We start from the raw sequence: 14023 nt of genomic DNA on the forward strand, positions 1-14023 counted from the left end.
ATATCCGTGGCTTGTGTTTGCCTCCACGTGTCACAATCATTTTTAGTGCTTTACCGACTATCCGATTGTTCCAACAACAATAGAAACAGCGCTAACACACAAACACACACACACACACATACAAGAGGGTGAGGTACTGAAAATACAGAAAATGCTATTACCATCTTGTGCTTTGGCCAACCCGTCAAGTTGTAGTTTACATCCGTGTCTGTGCAAGATCTCAATGTGCTATTTGCACAATTAGAATGTAAATTCAAGTCACGTTGAACTGATGTGAAGATGGAAGACACGTGTTTCAATAGTTATGACAATAATAAGACAAAGCAGTTACGGTGATTATGTTATGACCTAATGTTGGCTTGACCACAGTCATCTGTGGATGCGAGATAGGTGCAACGTAATAAGAGGAAAAGGTCAACTTCACATCTCTGAATACATATATATCAAAGGCGGAACCTGGACGTCACCTCAACAGCTCCTCTGACACGATTAATATCTTTATTCTCTTGCATGTTCTCAAGCTTCCTTCCAGCTTGGTGCAACGTATCATTCAGGCTGTTCTTCACTTGCTTTTGCAACCTGGGTTTGAAAAGCGTTCTACGAGGGACACAAGTGGTGAGGTTTATAGTCCTTCAAGATAAAGAGGAGGAGAGGGCGATTTGACCACACAAAGGACCTTTCAAGTGTGCAATTCCTTCCATAGCAGTGGTAGCTCTCAAAATGAAAAAGACGAGTTCCCTCCACACCACAAGCTTCAGCAAATTACAGCTTTTAAATTGTGCACATGAAACCAAACCGGACCAAAGATAACACAAAGCGAAAGTCGAACTGTGTGTAGTGGAACGTAAAACCCAACCATTTATTTTGAAAGTGCCTCAAGGTATCATTTACCATTTTAAAAAAACATTCCCAGTTGTGAATTAAAGAACACTTACATTTCTGCGGCGAGCAGGCATATTTCAGGATATTGATGTATGGATACATATAATTACCACATAATAGTAGTATGTTAGTGGATGACGCTGTATGTAATCGCACATTGAAGCTCATACAATGTTAATACATTCAACAGACCCTTTGCTTATTAGTTTATTATATCACACAGTATTATATATTTACAATATATTAAACATTCTCAGCTTTGTTGTGCTGTTTCTCGAGGCGGCAGCAGTTAAGCAAAAAGGTGAAAGAGAAGGAAATAAAGAAGCCTCTGAATAGGTGGGACGGACCAGTGCGGGATGAATGAATGACGCCGTTATCCGGGGCAAAAGCTGATTGGAAAGGCGGATTGCTCAGTGGGCCAGGTCGACCCTGGTGAACAATAAAACTGCTTGAAATGAGAGGATCTGCTTTCTTCAAGTCAAATCTTGGTTTTGTCTTGTTCCCCCTGAAGTCGAAGCTGAACCTCGATAGCGGGGACCAACACAACCGCCTGCCATAGTCCCTCGACCCCGGAGGACGGTTCCGCCTCGCTGAGCAGCCGTTTAAATCAGATTAGCCCGACGCTCTGATCTGCCGGTAGATTTGCAGCTCAGCTTCTCCTCCCCTCTTCTTCCACTCTGTTTTTGTTTTCCCTTCCTTTCGGCAACTCTCGAGACATTTTCAACATTTCATTTCAGGTTCGGAGATTGTTGTGAATAATTTGTCAGCTCGCTGTGACCCGTTAGAAATAGACATATTTTCCGCAGTACCTCGTCGGCAGAAGCAGATCTTTTTATAAATAACAACATGTTTAGCATCTGCTTTCCGCCATATTTCACTGTCAACTTTTGGTTTGCTTCTTGGATGCTGCAGTCGTTGACAGAAATCTGTTGGAAGTGCCCAACAAGATAATAATCAACAGAATCAACGTATAAAGAATCAACAGAGCCAATGCATGGACAGCAGATCCCTGCAAATACAAAGCTACGTGCTGTGTTTTGACATTTCGAACAATAGAATACATTTAATGTAGAGAATATGACATCTTATTGCAATTTTAAAGTGGAACTGGTACATCAAGAAGGTAATAATACATTATACTGTGCTTCAAAAGAATATAAGAATAACAACAATATATTATGTCAGTATGTACGTGGTTACCACATGAAAAGAGGCATCGTCATTTATTCAAGATATCAAAATGTTTAAATATGTCAGCATGTAAAAAATAGATCCCTTGTGTACGTGCAGCAGAAAGTAAAGTGACAGTTCTAATGCAGAATCTCACTGCACTATTACACACACACACTCACACAGACACACACACAGAAACACATTGTTATCTGGCAAGGAAAAGTCTCAGGGCGGAGGAAGTTGAATCTGTCGTGCACCTTTAGCTCCTGTTAATCCCCCTGAGCTAACAGACTGCTACAGACAAGGGCATCGGGAGATTCCTGGGAGTGTGTGTTCGTGTACTCGTACAGCTGTCTCTGTGAGGACCAATTTTTAGTTTCGGATCTCTGAGTGGGGACATTTGAACCCCTACTTTGTGTGACCTGTCAGAGTTCGGTTATAAGATTTAGAGTATCTTAGGCCAGTGGTTCCCCCCATTTGATGGTATAGGAACATTGAACTATACTGTCATACTGTCTGCCGTCAGCATTTTAAGACACTCGACACACAGGGGTCTCTCTTGACCGACCATTGTTGTGAAGGCCGGCGACGGACAGTTTGGTTGCACACGATGATGATGATGATGATGTATTAACAGGTGTTGGAGACAACGTAAAGCACAAATGAAAATGTTGTACGTGCGAGGCCATAGGAATATTTCTTTAAGTGGTTGTGTCGTGTCTACGCAGATGTCACATTCGAGTGATTGACACATTTGGGACGGAGCCAGCTTACAATCACGAGGAGTACGCAACTCTGCACGGCTACCGGACCAACTGGGGCTACTGGAACCTCAACGCCAGGCAGTACATGACCATGTTCCGTAAGGACCAAACCGCACACAGTGTCAGCATAGTAATGGTTCTGTTCTGTTATCTGTTATATTGACGTTGGCATATTAGGTCCATTCTTGATCAACTAAATCAGTTAATAAATGAGCTATGGGATGTTAATCTGGTATTTGTTTTATTTTATTTCTAAGTGCTTTTATAAGCAAATTCACAATATTATAATTAATATATTTTGCACCCTGCAGCTCACTATACGGCTGCGTTTGACAATGGCATTTGGGGTTTGTCCACCTTCCAAATTTAAGCCGTATGGTTCCTTTTCTCTCCCATACTTACTTGGTATATCACCCTCCTGGCTCTGTAACTTAAAACTTTTAAAAACTCAACAAAGAATTGAAGTTAAAACTGTCCCTCAACAAACACACACACACACACACACACACACACACACACACACACACACACAGATCTGTCACCAGTTTTGACAGTGCTTTCACTTTCTTTGACAGGTCTGCCTGCTTGTTCACATTAATTTGGATAAATGTGTCTAATGCAGCTATTTTCAGCAACACTGCAGCTTCAAGCTGCATCTGCTCTTCATCGCGTTCGCGTTCCTCTTTCTGCTCCATGCTGCACAATATGTCTGACGTGCTGTCTTCAACGCCCCCGATGTTGTCTGTTTTCTCACTGCTCTTGACTGAAACACTGACAAGCGAACTGCTCCCACATTCACTTCTCGGCCACGTCGCTGTAGCAAGCTCTCATCAGCAGGATCGTCACGGCATTAACGCGTTGCCCGGCGCTTTCCACTGACCTAAGCTTTCACTGCTGGCTCAACATCTATTAAGGGCTCCATATTACCCGAAAGAGCAGCAGCGGCCAGAATGGGTTAGTTTTATTATTTAGATAAACATTTAAAAAAAATACAATTGGCAGTGAGGATGCAATAGAAGGTCGATGATCACACCGACGAAGCCAAAAAGGATTCTGTGCCATTTTTCTTCATCTTTCTCCGCTGTCTCTCTGTAACAACTAAACTTGATTTCCCTCTTTCTCGTTTGCTCTCTCTCTCGCTTTCCTACTATCCTGCTTAACCTTACTCCTATCTCACGCACACACACACACACACACACACACACACACACACACACATGTTCAGCTCACACACCAGACAACTCCTTCATGGGCTTTGTTTCGGAGGAGCTGAACGAGACTGAGAAGAGGAGCATCCAGCAGAACAAAGTCAACAACATGGCTGTGGTGTACGGGAAGGAGGCCAGCATGTGGAAGGTACGAGCTACACGTGTTCAATGTTTCCTCAAACTGAGTCCCGGTATTTCCTGGAGGGCCACAAAGCTTATGTAGTTACAGTAAATACACACACAAACACACACTGTCCATATATGTGGGCAAGGGCGAATTTCGGGAATGCTTATAGAACTTATTTAATAGATGTTCTGCATCTCATGAGGACAACCATGCATGGAAAGTTGAAAAACCTTTAAAAAATGGAATTCTTCGGTTTTATTTTACAGGCAATTTTCCTCTCAGAAGCAGCCTGCTTGTTCCTCTGCACATTGTAGAGCAGCACGTTTGTTCCTCCGTTGTAAAGATGCCATTTGCAGCACTTCCCTCATTGTGACAACACATTCCCTGGATTTCTTTATAGTTCTTGCTTGTCAAAGGGACGAGCACAGAAGCGAGATGGAGGGCTGAGGGGGGGGGGGGGAGTATAAAAGTACAATAACTTGATCTACAAAAGCCTGGTGAAGAGGCACAATGTGTACATTAGTGATTCATCTCTTTCTGCTCCCCGTTCTTTGTTCTCACCATTGTTGTATCCTTCATACAGAAACGTGTTTGATCTCCTTTTTCCGTCTCTTTCTTTTGTGGCAAATCCGGATGGATGCCCTTCAGCTTCAGGTAAGAGTCAGCTACTTTCACCACACACTGCTCTTAAGGACACATCACAGCCTACAGCACAAGTGTGCCGTTAGCATGGCGAGCATGCCGTCATCATTGGATCCAGAGAAGTGATTTGTGCACTCGAGATGCACCACGGCATTCACAGCATCAGCCGTCATCCTTGGAGAGCTTTATGTATTACCGCAATTATCTATTTATCCTCTTTACTTGTCAGAAAGCGCAAGGACTGGTCCGTTCAGTCGTATGAAGGATGTACGTGTTACCGTGGAAATGCAGCACTAATGATGGTGTCGGTCTTCTCAAGTGGCTCCCAGCCGGTGTTTCAACAGCTGAAATGAGACGCTGGTTTCTCCTCTACCTCCGTCTGACATCAAGGATCCTTCGTTTCATGGATCCACAACAACATATAGTGATACAATGTAGCCATTGAGAAATGAGGTTAGGAATAAAACCAGCACAGCCAAACATACTCATTAGAACTAATCCCGCGCAAGTTGAGAGAGATAGCTTGGACACACAGAGCGATAGCTGCATGTGCAGGTTATGTAATCTGCCCGTCTACACCCGTGTTTCTCCTTCTGCTAATTCATGTTGTGTGCTGCACTTACCGCCTGGGCTAATCTCCTAATTGGCCGAGAAAATCCTCACAGAGGAAGCTATCGATCGCTACAGCCTCCAATTACGGCGACGGGGGTCCACACCAGAGAACAGGGAGACAGTAAGCTGCTCTACAGCAGTCGGCCCCGTCAATACCCCATGCAGGGGTCACGCTCCGCTTCCATGATACAGTTTTGTTTGCAGACTTATTGGATGTTTGGTTTTAGTTCCCGCAGTCATCGTGCTCAGCCTCATGTCTGCAGAAACAAGCAGAGCTGTTAGTGAGTGCAAGTAACACCCACACATTTGCAAGCACAGTCGTTTTGCAAATTAGATATCTATCCACTGAACCCTGCACTGCGTTCAATTACATTTTCTTTGTTTTTCCTTTTGGTAAACAGCCTGTCGATTTCATCAATTATATTCAGGGTCAAGTAGCGCAGATTTCTGTCTCACTAGGTAAAAAAATAAGTAGGATCCGGGCATCCAATGTGTATTCTCTGTGTCCAAAGGTGTCTTTGTAACACACAGAAGACAGGGGAGTAGTAGCAGTAGTAGAGAGGGGTTCCCGGATGAGAGAGAAGTCATTTTCATTCATGTGAGTGTTTACCATTCACAGCCTGCAGCTGTTAGTTTTTCCTCTTTATCTCTCTCTCTCTGAAGTCTATATCAGTAGCATTTGTTTTCTGGTTGGACTGTCATACAGAAACACGCACACTCTGTAGATAAAACAGAGACGTCCAAATACAAACACGCCTGAAAAGTTGAGTAAGCCACACACGCAGTGTTTTTCTTTGCGATTGTGTTGGTTTTCAGGGCATTTCGCAGTGTTTGATCGATGTGTCAGCGCGGAGCGCAGGATTTTGGGAATTGCGTATTACTTGTTCGTATCTGACGTGAACAGGAGAAAAAGATGAGAACAACTAAATGAGGAGTTTGGCAGGTTGGTTTTAACCTCTAACCTTTAGCATTTCTGTGTTTTCCGACCTGAAGACACAATTGTAGAAACAAGACACGTAATGACAAACATGAACACACTGTACTGTAAAAGTCTAAAAGCCACGCAAACGGACGGCTCACCCAACCAGCGATTCTTTAATCATCTGTCTGCTGTTCTTTTCCCACACATCTTCCTCTCTTCACCCTCCGTCCTCAATCTCACCAACCAATCCTTTCCCCCTCCTCCTCCAGCAGGGTAAGGAAGGTTTCCTGCAGATTCTCCACAGGTACATGGAGGTCCACGGCACGGTGTACTATGAGACCCAGAGGCCTCCGGAGGTCCCGGCCTTCGTGAAGAACCACGGCCTGCTGCCCCAGCATGAGCTGCAGCAACTGTTGCGCAAGGCCAAGGCAAGAAAAGCAAAGAGAATATTTCATTCTCACTGCCGGTGCCATTTTGTATGCCTACAGACTCTTCTTCATCTGCATTCACCCGGGAACGGACCATGCTATGCACACGCAACAACACGTTGCGATACTGATCTAAAGACATCTTGAACCAATTATCATAACTGCTGAATAAACGACCCTATTGTTCTTCCAGCTCTTCATTGGCTTCGGTTTCCCCTACGAAGGCCCTGCCCCTCTGGAAGCAATAGCCAATGGCTGCATCTTCCTGCAACCCAAGTTTCACCCGCCTCACAGCTCACTCAATCATGAGTTCTTCAGGGGCAAGCCCACATCTAGAGAGGTAAGCTCATTACGGCCATTACTCCTCCACCGATGACAATGTTTTGGCCACTTCTGTTTCCGTTGCCGGCCAAGTTGCCAAGTAACTCTATTTATCAGTTGATCTTTATAAAGAACTGGCTCAAAGCGTTGGCGCCTGGTAAGAGTCTAGCACATGGGGGTCCTGCCATAATATCTATGTTAGTATTGATGAAAATGGAGAGAACTTCTAGTTTTTTATAGCCCACTTAGTGCTTTAAAGCGAGTATTTTCAATAAAACTTAATATGTATATTAAAACCCCTCGATTTCCCATTGAAGACAATGATTTTAGCTGCTGTTACTGGAGGCCATGCATGTGTTTGCTGCAGGTGTCCTCCCAGCACCCGTATGCAGAGCAGTACATCGGCAATCCTCACGTCATGACGGTGGACTACAACAACTCCCTGGAGTTCGACTCTGCCATCAGGGAGATCATGAGGACCAAGGTACTCTTGGCCTGACGCTCTCCGCTGTTTCTGTCCATTTGACTTCTCTGTCCTGAAGTCAAGTCAGTCAAGTCGCGTCATAGATGTCAGGAGATGTTCTGCGCTGGCACCTCATGAAATCCTCTGCATTGATTTGGGTATGAGCGCTGGCGATGTTGCGATCGCTGTTGCGATCGATGTTGCAAAATGAATACAATTTTGCAAAATGAATACAATTTTGCAACATCAGATAATAAACAACTGTTCGTTTACATAGTGAGGTGAGATTTATAGTAGTTCTTTTTCTGTTTTCTAGTTTTTGTTTCCATTTACCATAAGGGAGCTGTGCTAAAGCTACGTTGAGGTGCTGAGCCTCTTGTCTGCGCTGGAAGCGTTTTATTAAACATTAAACGTTGCAGTAGCTTTGCCAACGTGTAGACAATCAAAGTATGCAGAGAGCTGAATTTTTACACGCAGGGTTTATGGGTTGAGAGAGAATGTGAGGATTGTAGGAACCGCCAAGTGTGGGAGAGAGGTTAATGAAGGAGTCAACCAGGGAGATTAAATCCTAAAAAGAAGGAGGGAGGAGGGTCGTTTGAGACCAAGTAAACGTCTGAATGGTCTCAAAATCAATCTGCTCTCGTTCAAATAAAGGGACACAAAAAGTATGATCATATTTTAAACTAAGTATGTTTAGAAGAGTTAAGATTTCGAGTGCATTAAGAGCGTGAAATCAACACTTTTAGGGTTTAAGCAGTGGATCACTGTCAACATTGCATTTTGTCAAAATATATTACTTCTCATTTAGTCGCCGCTTTTTTCCAAAGCGACTTACAATAAGTGCATTTCAACCATAAGGACCATATTTGAAGCCTAACTGAACACACAAGTCGCAGTTACGCCTGTGAGCGGAGTCACAAAATGCGAGGATAAAAAACATGTCAGGCCCAGTGTGAGTGGGGGGGGGGTCATTCGATCAAACATTAGAGCGGTGGTTCAGATTACAGGAAGTGTGCACGGCGCGTCGAGGAAAGGTAGCGCTTGCCTGCTTGTGTCTCATCTGCGTCGTCAGACAAGACACAGCCCAGCAGCTCCGTCTGTGTGAGCACGTGGAGAGCGCTGATGGACCTGTTCACCCTCCACTGGAGGCACGGTGCCCCAGCAAACACACACAGACCAGTAATATCATTCCCCCCGCATTCATAACACCACTCAGAGGCTCACCCACACATTACAACACACACACTCACACAGCCACGCTGTGTGTGTGTGTGTGTGTTTCAGAGGCTTATGGTCAGTCATGCAGGACAAAGCAATCTCTGGCTCCCTGACAAATCCTCATGTTCCAATAAATCCTTTCTTCATCTCATTCATTGTGTTTTTTTCTTCCTCTCCCTTCGCAGGTTTCAGTTTTTACGCTCCTTTTGTGCCTCCTCTCCGAGCTTCAGTCTTTCTCCTTCCATCCAGTTGTTTGTTGAAGATCTTTGCACAATTTTTGGCCAAATTATGGTTCAACATCCAGTTGATTAAAGGGGGACGTTTCTTTTACTATGCTGATGTAAAATACTTATTTAAATTGCTCCTGTGAATGACAAAAAGCTCTAAGTCACCTTGCCTGGGTGAGCAAATTGTCTGTCCCAGTAGATTGTGAGTTTCTGTCCCCCCCATGCACGAGTTTACTCTCTCCTCCGGCCTACAAAGTAAATTAACACAAGGCTTTGATCAGATTTTCGGTGCGCAGAACTTTTTTAAATTGCATCATCCCTGCGTACTTTCTTCACTTGAATTGGGCCACGTCTGATTTCACACATGGTTGAACATCGTGACCGCTTAGATTTTCCCGATTGGAGATGCAATTTGGTGAGTCGTGTGTCATTTGCAGAGGCGTTAAAGACAAGCCGCTTAGATCTCTGCTGAGATCAATGCTGAGATTTGTTTAATTCTCCATTTGTTACACTTTTGCAACAACTTCCTTTAAGTCAATGATGACGCTCTGATTGATATTTTCATGTATGGCAGATTTCTAATTAGGATATCAACAATACAAACCCTTCTATTACATCAGCTAAATCAGTTTGTGTTAATCCAAGCACTGCAGCTACTTTACATTCGTCGGGCATTTGTGTCAATTAAAAAAAAAAAAAAAGTTTTCGTTCTTCACTTACAGCTCATCACTAATTAGGATCATCTGAAGTATTATTTCACAGGCAGCACAGCAGGGCATGATCTATTGGTATGTAAATAAAGTCTAATGAGTTTCAAAGCAGGCTTCTCCCACTAAAACCAACAAAGAGCAGAGACAACTTATTGCAATTAGTGAGAACAATGAACTGCCAGCAAAAAAAAGCACTGCTGTGTGCAAAATATGAATGCAGTGTGAACTATGTTTGTGATTTCCAGGTTGGGCCATACCTGCCTTATGAGTACACCTGTGAGGGGATGCTGGAGAGAGTTCATGCCTACATACAGAATCAGGTGAGGTTCAGTCCACCTGGAGACCGTGTTCTCCCTCACTCCCATACATACTCTTTCCCCCAGCTCTAAAACTCCCCGCTCTGCTTAATATTTCATCAACGTGTGCATTCAACACCCCGAACATTGTGCATGTCTGCTCCTGTGTGTGTGTGTGTGTGTGTGTGTGTGTGTGTGTGTGTGTGTGTGAGAGAGAGTCATTATCCCTGTACTCCATGTATGTAGACTTGAGATGAATGAGATGAATCTACATGCTAACTCTCATTAAAAACCACATATCTGCCCTGGAGCTCTAAAGCAGAAGGTCTCCTGACACTAATGAGCAGGGATGAGTAAGGAGAAGGAGCAGAGGTGTGGGCATCAGGATGATGGAGGACACGAATGAAAGAACTTTTCTTCTTTCTATTTTTTTTTTACTTTCTCGCCCTGGATGTCAAACAAACTGCAGAGGTGTCTCTCAACAACCTTCGTCTGCTCTTGTCCGGCAGCTGGTTTCGGATACTGAAATCTCTACTGCAACATTTAGAAAGAAGAACAGGAGAAACTGTTAATCAAGCCTCACCTTGAAGACCACTGCTTGGTCAACCCTGTAGATATGAGTGATGTACACGTAGCAGCTGAGGCTGGCTAATCTTCTAACTTGCCTCACTCTTTCTCAGATGTTTTACATGTTTTAAGCTTCTTTGCCATTCTTATATGTGTTGTAGAAGCTTTCAGCACCCTTATCGTTTCCAATGGGAACATTGTGTCAGCTGCGCTACTGGCGCTCAAGTATCAGCGCCACAACGCGGGGGGGTTATGGCTGCTCTTGTGAATTCACAGCTTGATGTCGGCGACTATGGGAAAGAAGTGCTGTTATCTGAGTCTCCCTGACTGTTAAAGGCGTAGATTCACGTATTATTCTTAAAACAATAATTTCGTGCCCATATTGAAACCGTTTCTACCTGCTGAGATGGTTCCTCCTTTCCCTGTGAGGAGATCATCTCAAAAAACAGATTTGTAATGCGTAGCTAAAATGATGTTTAATCAAATCAAGTGGATATTCTCCAAAATGTGTCCCTTTGTTCCCTTACTGTTTTCTTGCTAATCCATGGCAGAAGCAGGAGTTGAGGGGTTGAGCTCGATATGAAGTGTGGAATGCAGCTTTTCACAAAATAATTACTATAGATTTGTTGCCCATCACATCGCATCATACCAATAAACTATGAGAGGAACAAACACCAACCCTTCCTTCAATATGCTTTCTACTAAGCTGCTTATCAGCAGAATAAAAGTCTCGCTCTTGCCGTCGGTGTCCCTCCGACAGTCTTGCACAATAACACGATTGCACAAATAAAGGTCACAATATCTTCCCCCTCCAGGACTTCTGTGCGCTCGAGCCCCCCTTCGTTCCAGCCAACTTCTCCAGACAGCTGTCCGCTGGTGGCAGCAGGATTACAGGTTCCATGTTTGTGCCCCGGGCCAATTCCACAGCCCTTGGCTGGGCGTCCAACCTGACGGCGCCCGCCGCCTGGCCTCCTCTCAGCTCCCTCAGACTGCTCATATCTCAAGAGGGCCAGTCCTGTGTGGAGGCGTGCCATTCAGAGGGTTTCATCTGCGAGCCCGCTCACTTCCGCTTCATCAACAACAAGGAGGCCCTGCGAGGGTAAGACCCCACCTGTTACAATTCCTCATCTGCAGTCTTTGGACTTCTGTCGACCCCACAAAGTGATAATGCTTTATGCGTTGACTCCGATCGTGTACTCTCTTTCTCTGAGCTTTTTCCTGGAGAACATCGACTGTCAGCAAAGCTCTTTTCAGTTTGTGTCTCAGTAGAATATAAAGAGGAATTGGAAACATGGGCAATTTTTTTGAATTTTTCTTCAGCATAAAAACAATTCATCCACTCAAGGTAAGAGCTAAATCTGCCGTACGTCTCTGCATCGCCCGGATGGATAACGTCTCTTACATTAGCAATGTGAGGCCTCGTCTCACCAGGTATTTATTTACTCTACTATATCAGCTGCAGGCAGCTGAACCACAAAGACTGCTGGTGTCTGAGTGTCTCCTCCAAAACATCCCTCCACTGACTACTTTCAGCTCCGACACTCCCAGAGTCTTTAGTCTTTAGTTCTGAGTGTTGCCGCTCTTCTTTTGTTTTTTCTTATGTCTCTCCTCTTCAAAACTCAACTTCTGTCAGAGAGCAGACTTTTCTTCCTGGCACTTTATCCACCTTCCTTGTCACTTTTCCACTAAATTTCGTTCACTGTTTTTTTAATTGACATCCGAAGTGTGATGAAAGCGAAAAACCTTTTTTCCTTTCTCCTGCTACTTATTCCATATAAAAATAACTCGGTGAACTGTTATTTCAGGGAGAATGCAGACCGTTGCTCTTCTCTTCCCCCCCCTCAGGTTGAAGGTGCAGTGCGAGGTGGTCGACTCCGAGGTCAACCACATCCTTCCAGCCTTCTCGGTGGTACGGCGGGAGTGTGGCCTCCAGCAGGAACCCCTCCTCTTCAGCTGTGCGGGACACTCCCCCAAATACAGACGCCTTTGCCCGTGCAGAGACTTCCGTCGTGGCCAGGTGGCTTTGTGCAGAGACTGTCTATAATGAGGGGACGGGCGAAGGACACACACTAAAGAATTAGATTCTGATTGGCGTCAAGGTTTGAGGTGGAGACGTGTGCGGAGCTGTGATGAATGATGATGATGATGATGAGAGGCTGCTAACCCCCCCTCCCGCCGTGAAACAGTAAATGTAGAATAGTGGGGAACAGGCATGCATGGATTAAAAGAGCTAAAAGCAGGTTGGAATGGTCGGCAGGTTATAAATGAGGACTGTGGTTGTTATAACAGCTTTCTGTAACTTACCAGAGTTTTAAAAAATAGGAGTAAGACTTTAATGATAAGAGGAAGAAACTGGGTTACCATTGCCAACAAACCTTCAACTGTAGAATCACCCTTGTTACAAGAGGTTTTCCATCTTTTGGAGCTGTGTTACACCAAACAATAAGGTGTTTAAGTTGGAAAATATGTACTTGAAGAAGCATGTGACTGCAGCGAACAGCATTGGGACTATTGTGTAATTCCATGACAAAGTCTTCAAATAAGTTGGCGGCTTGAAGAAGGCAACCTTGGGTCAATATCCAATCTCCTCTCTGCACTTGGACAAAGGATGATGGACAACCAGGTTATCTCCCTCGCTCTTACTCTCGTCCTCCAATGATGGACAGAGTAATTTATCAGACCGAAGCAAAAGTCTGAGGCGGCGTCGGTCAATGCAATCATCGCTGGTCACAAAAAGGAAAGGAGGAGAAGCGGGAGGACAGAGCACAAAAATAAGGAGTTCCAAGATTATTTTTCATAAAATATTCTTTAGAGCTCTCGACTGGATTTTTAGAGACTCCCCCGGGCTTTATTATGGAAAAAAAAAATGAAATGAAAATTAAAAAAAATCTGAACAGATCAAAGTGTCGAGGTGGGTTTTATTTGACATGTTCACTCGGGCCTCCTTTCTTGTTTCTTTTGCTGCTGCTCTTACACCCATCTGTTCCCGTCCTCCCACACTACAAACTCATCTGCATTCTCATCAATCCAACAGGAGGCAGAAACGACGCTGTCGATGCAGCAAGTGACAGAGTGGGAGGGGGGATGGGGGGGTATTTCGCTAACAGGCAGCAATATGCAATAATAAGGCCAAAAGTCTTAAAGGCTAAATGTCTCGAGGTCCCCAATCGACCTCTATGTCCCCCTTTTCACCATGTTCCAAATGATGGACCTCCACATGAAGCAAAGTTTTATTCAGTGAAACTTTGATGACTAATCATGCGCTTACTAGAGTGAGTGAGTGCACCTCTGTGTCTGTCCACAGACATTTTGGCTGAATGCTCAAGGACCTGTTTTATTCTGCCTTTGATTGCCTGCTGACTCCTCGCTCATTACTCTTAACTGGCGCAAGACGGCCGACTGCATTCTCCACCCTCAGCCGCTGCAGACCGGCCCTCTACCGAGTGCACATTTCCTATGTTTT

At 44.4% G+C, this 14023-nt stretch overlaps 1 protein-coding gene across 2 annotated transcripts in view; it reads left to right on the top strand.

Moving 5' to 3' along the window:
• Positions 1–13458, top strand: part of LOC120825384 (alpha-1,6-mannosylglycoprotein 6-beta-N-acetylglucosaminyltransferase B) — a 90735-nt gene extending 77277 nt beyond the window's left edge. For both annotated transcript variants that reach the window (XM_078080272.1, XM_040186986.2), the window contains 9 exons: positions 2784–2917; positions 4045–4175; positions 4803–4808; positions 6600–6758; positions 6952–7098; positions 7447–7563; positions 9943–10017; positions 11376–11659; positions 12406–13458. In XM_078080272.1, the coding sequence (XP_077936398.1) occupies positions 2784–2917; positions 4045–4175; positions 4803–4808; positions 6600–6758; positions 6952–7098; positions 7447–7563; positions 9943–10017; positions 11376–11659; positions 12406–12604 (1252 nt within the window). In that variant the 3' untranslated portion in view covers positions 12605–13458. The remainder of the gene's footprint in view (positions 1–2783; positions 2918–4044; positions 4176–4802; positions 4809–6599; positions 6759–6951; positions 7099–7446; positions 7564–9942; positions 10018–11375; positions 11660–12405) is intronic.
• Positions 13459–14023: the final 565 nt, after the last annotated feature.

Source organism: Gasterosteus aculeatus, chromosome 9 (genome assembly GCF_964276395.1).
Source record: "Gasterosteus aculeatus chromosome 9, fGasAcu3.hap1.1, whole genome shotgun sequence".
Classification (NCBI taxonomy): Eukaryota; Metazoa; Chordata; class Actinopteri; order Perciformes; family Gasterosteidae; genus Gasterosteus; species Gasterosteus aculeatus.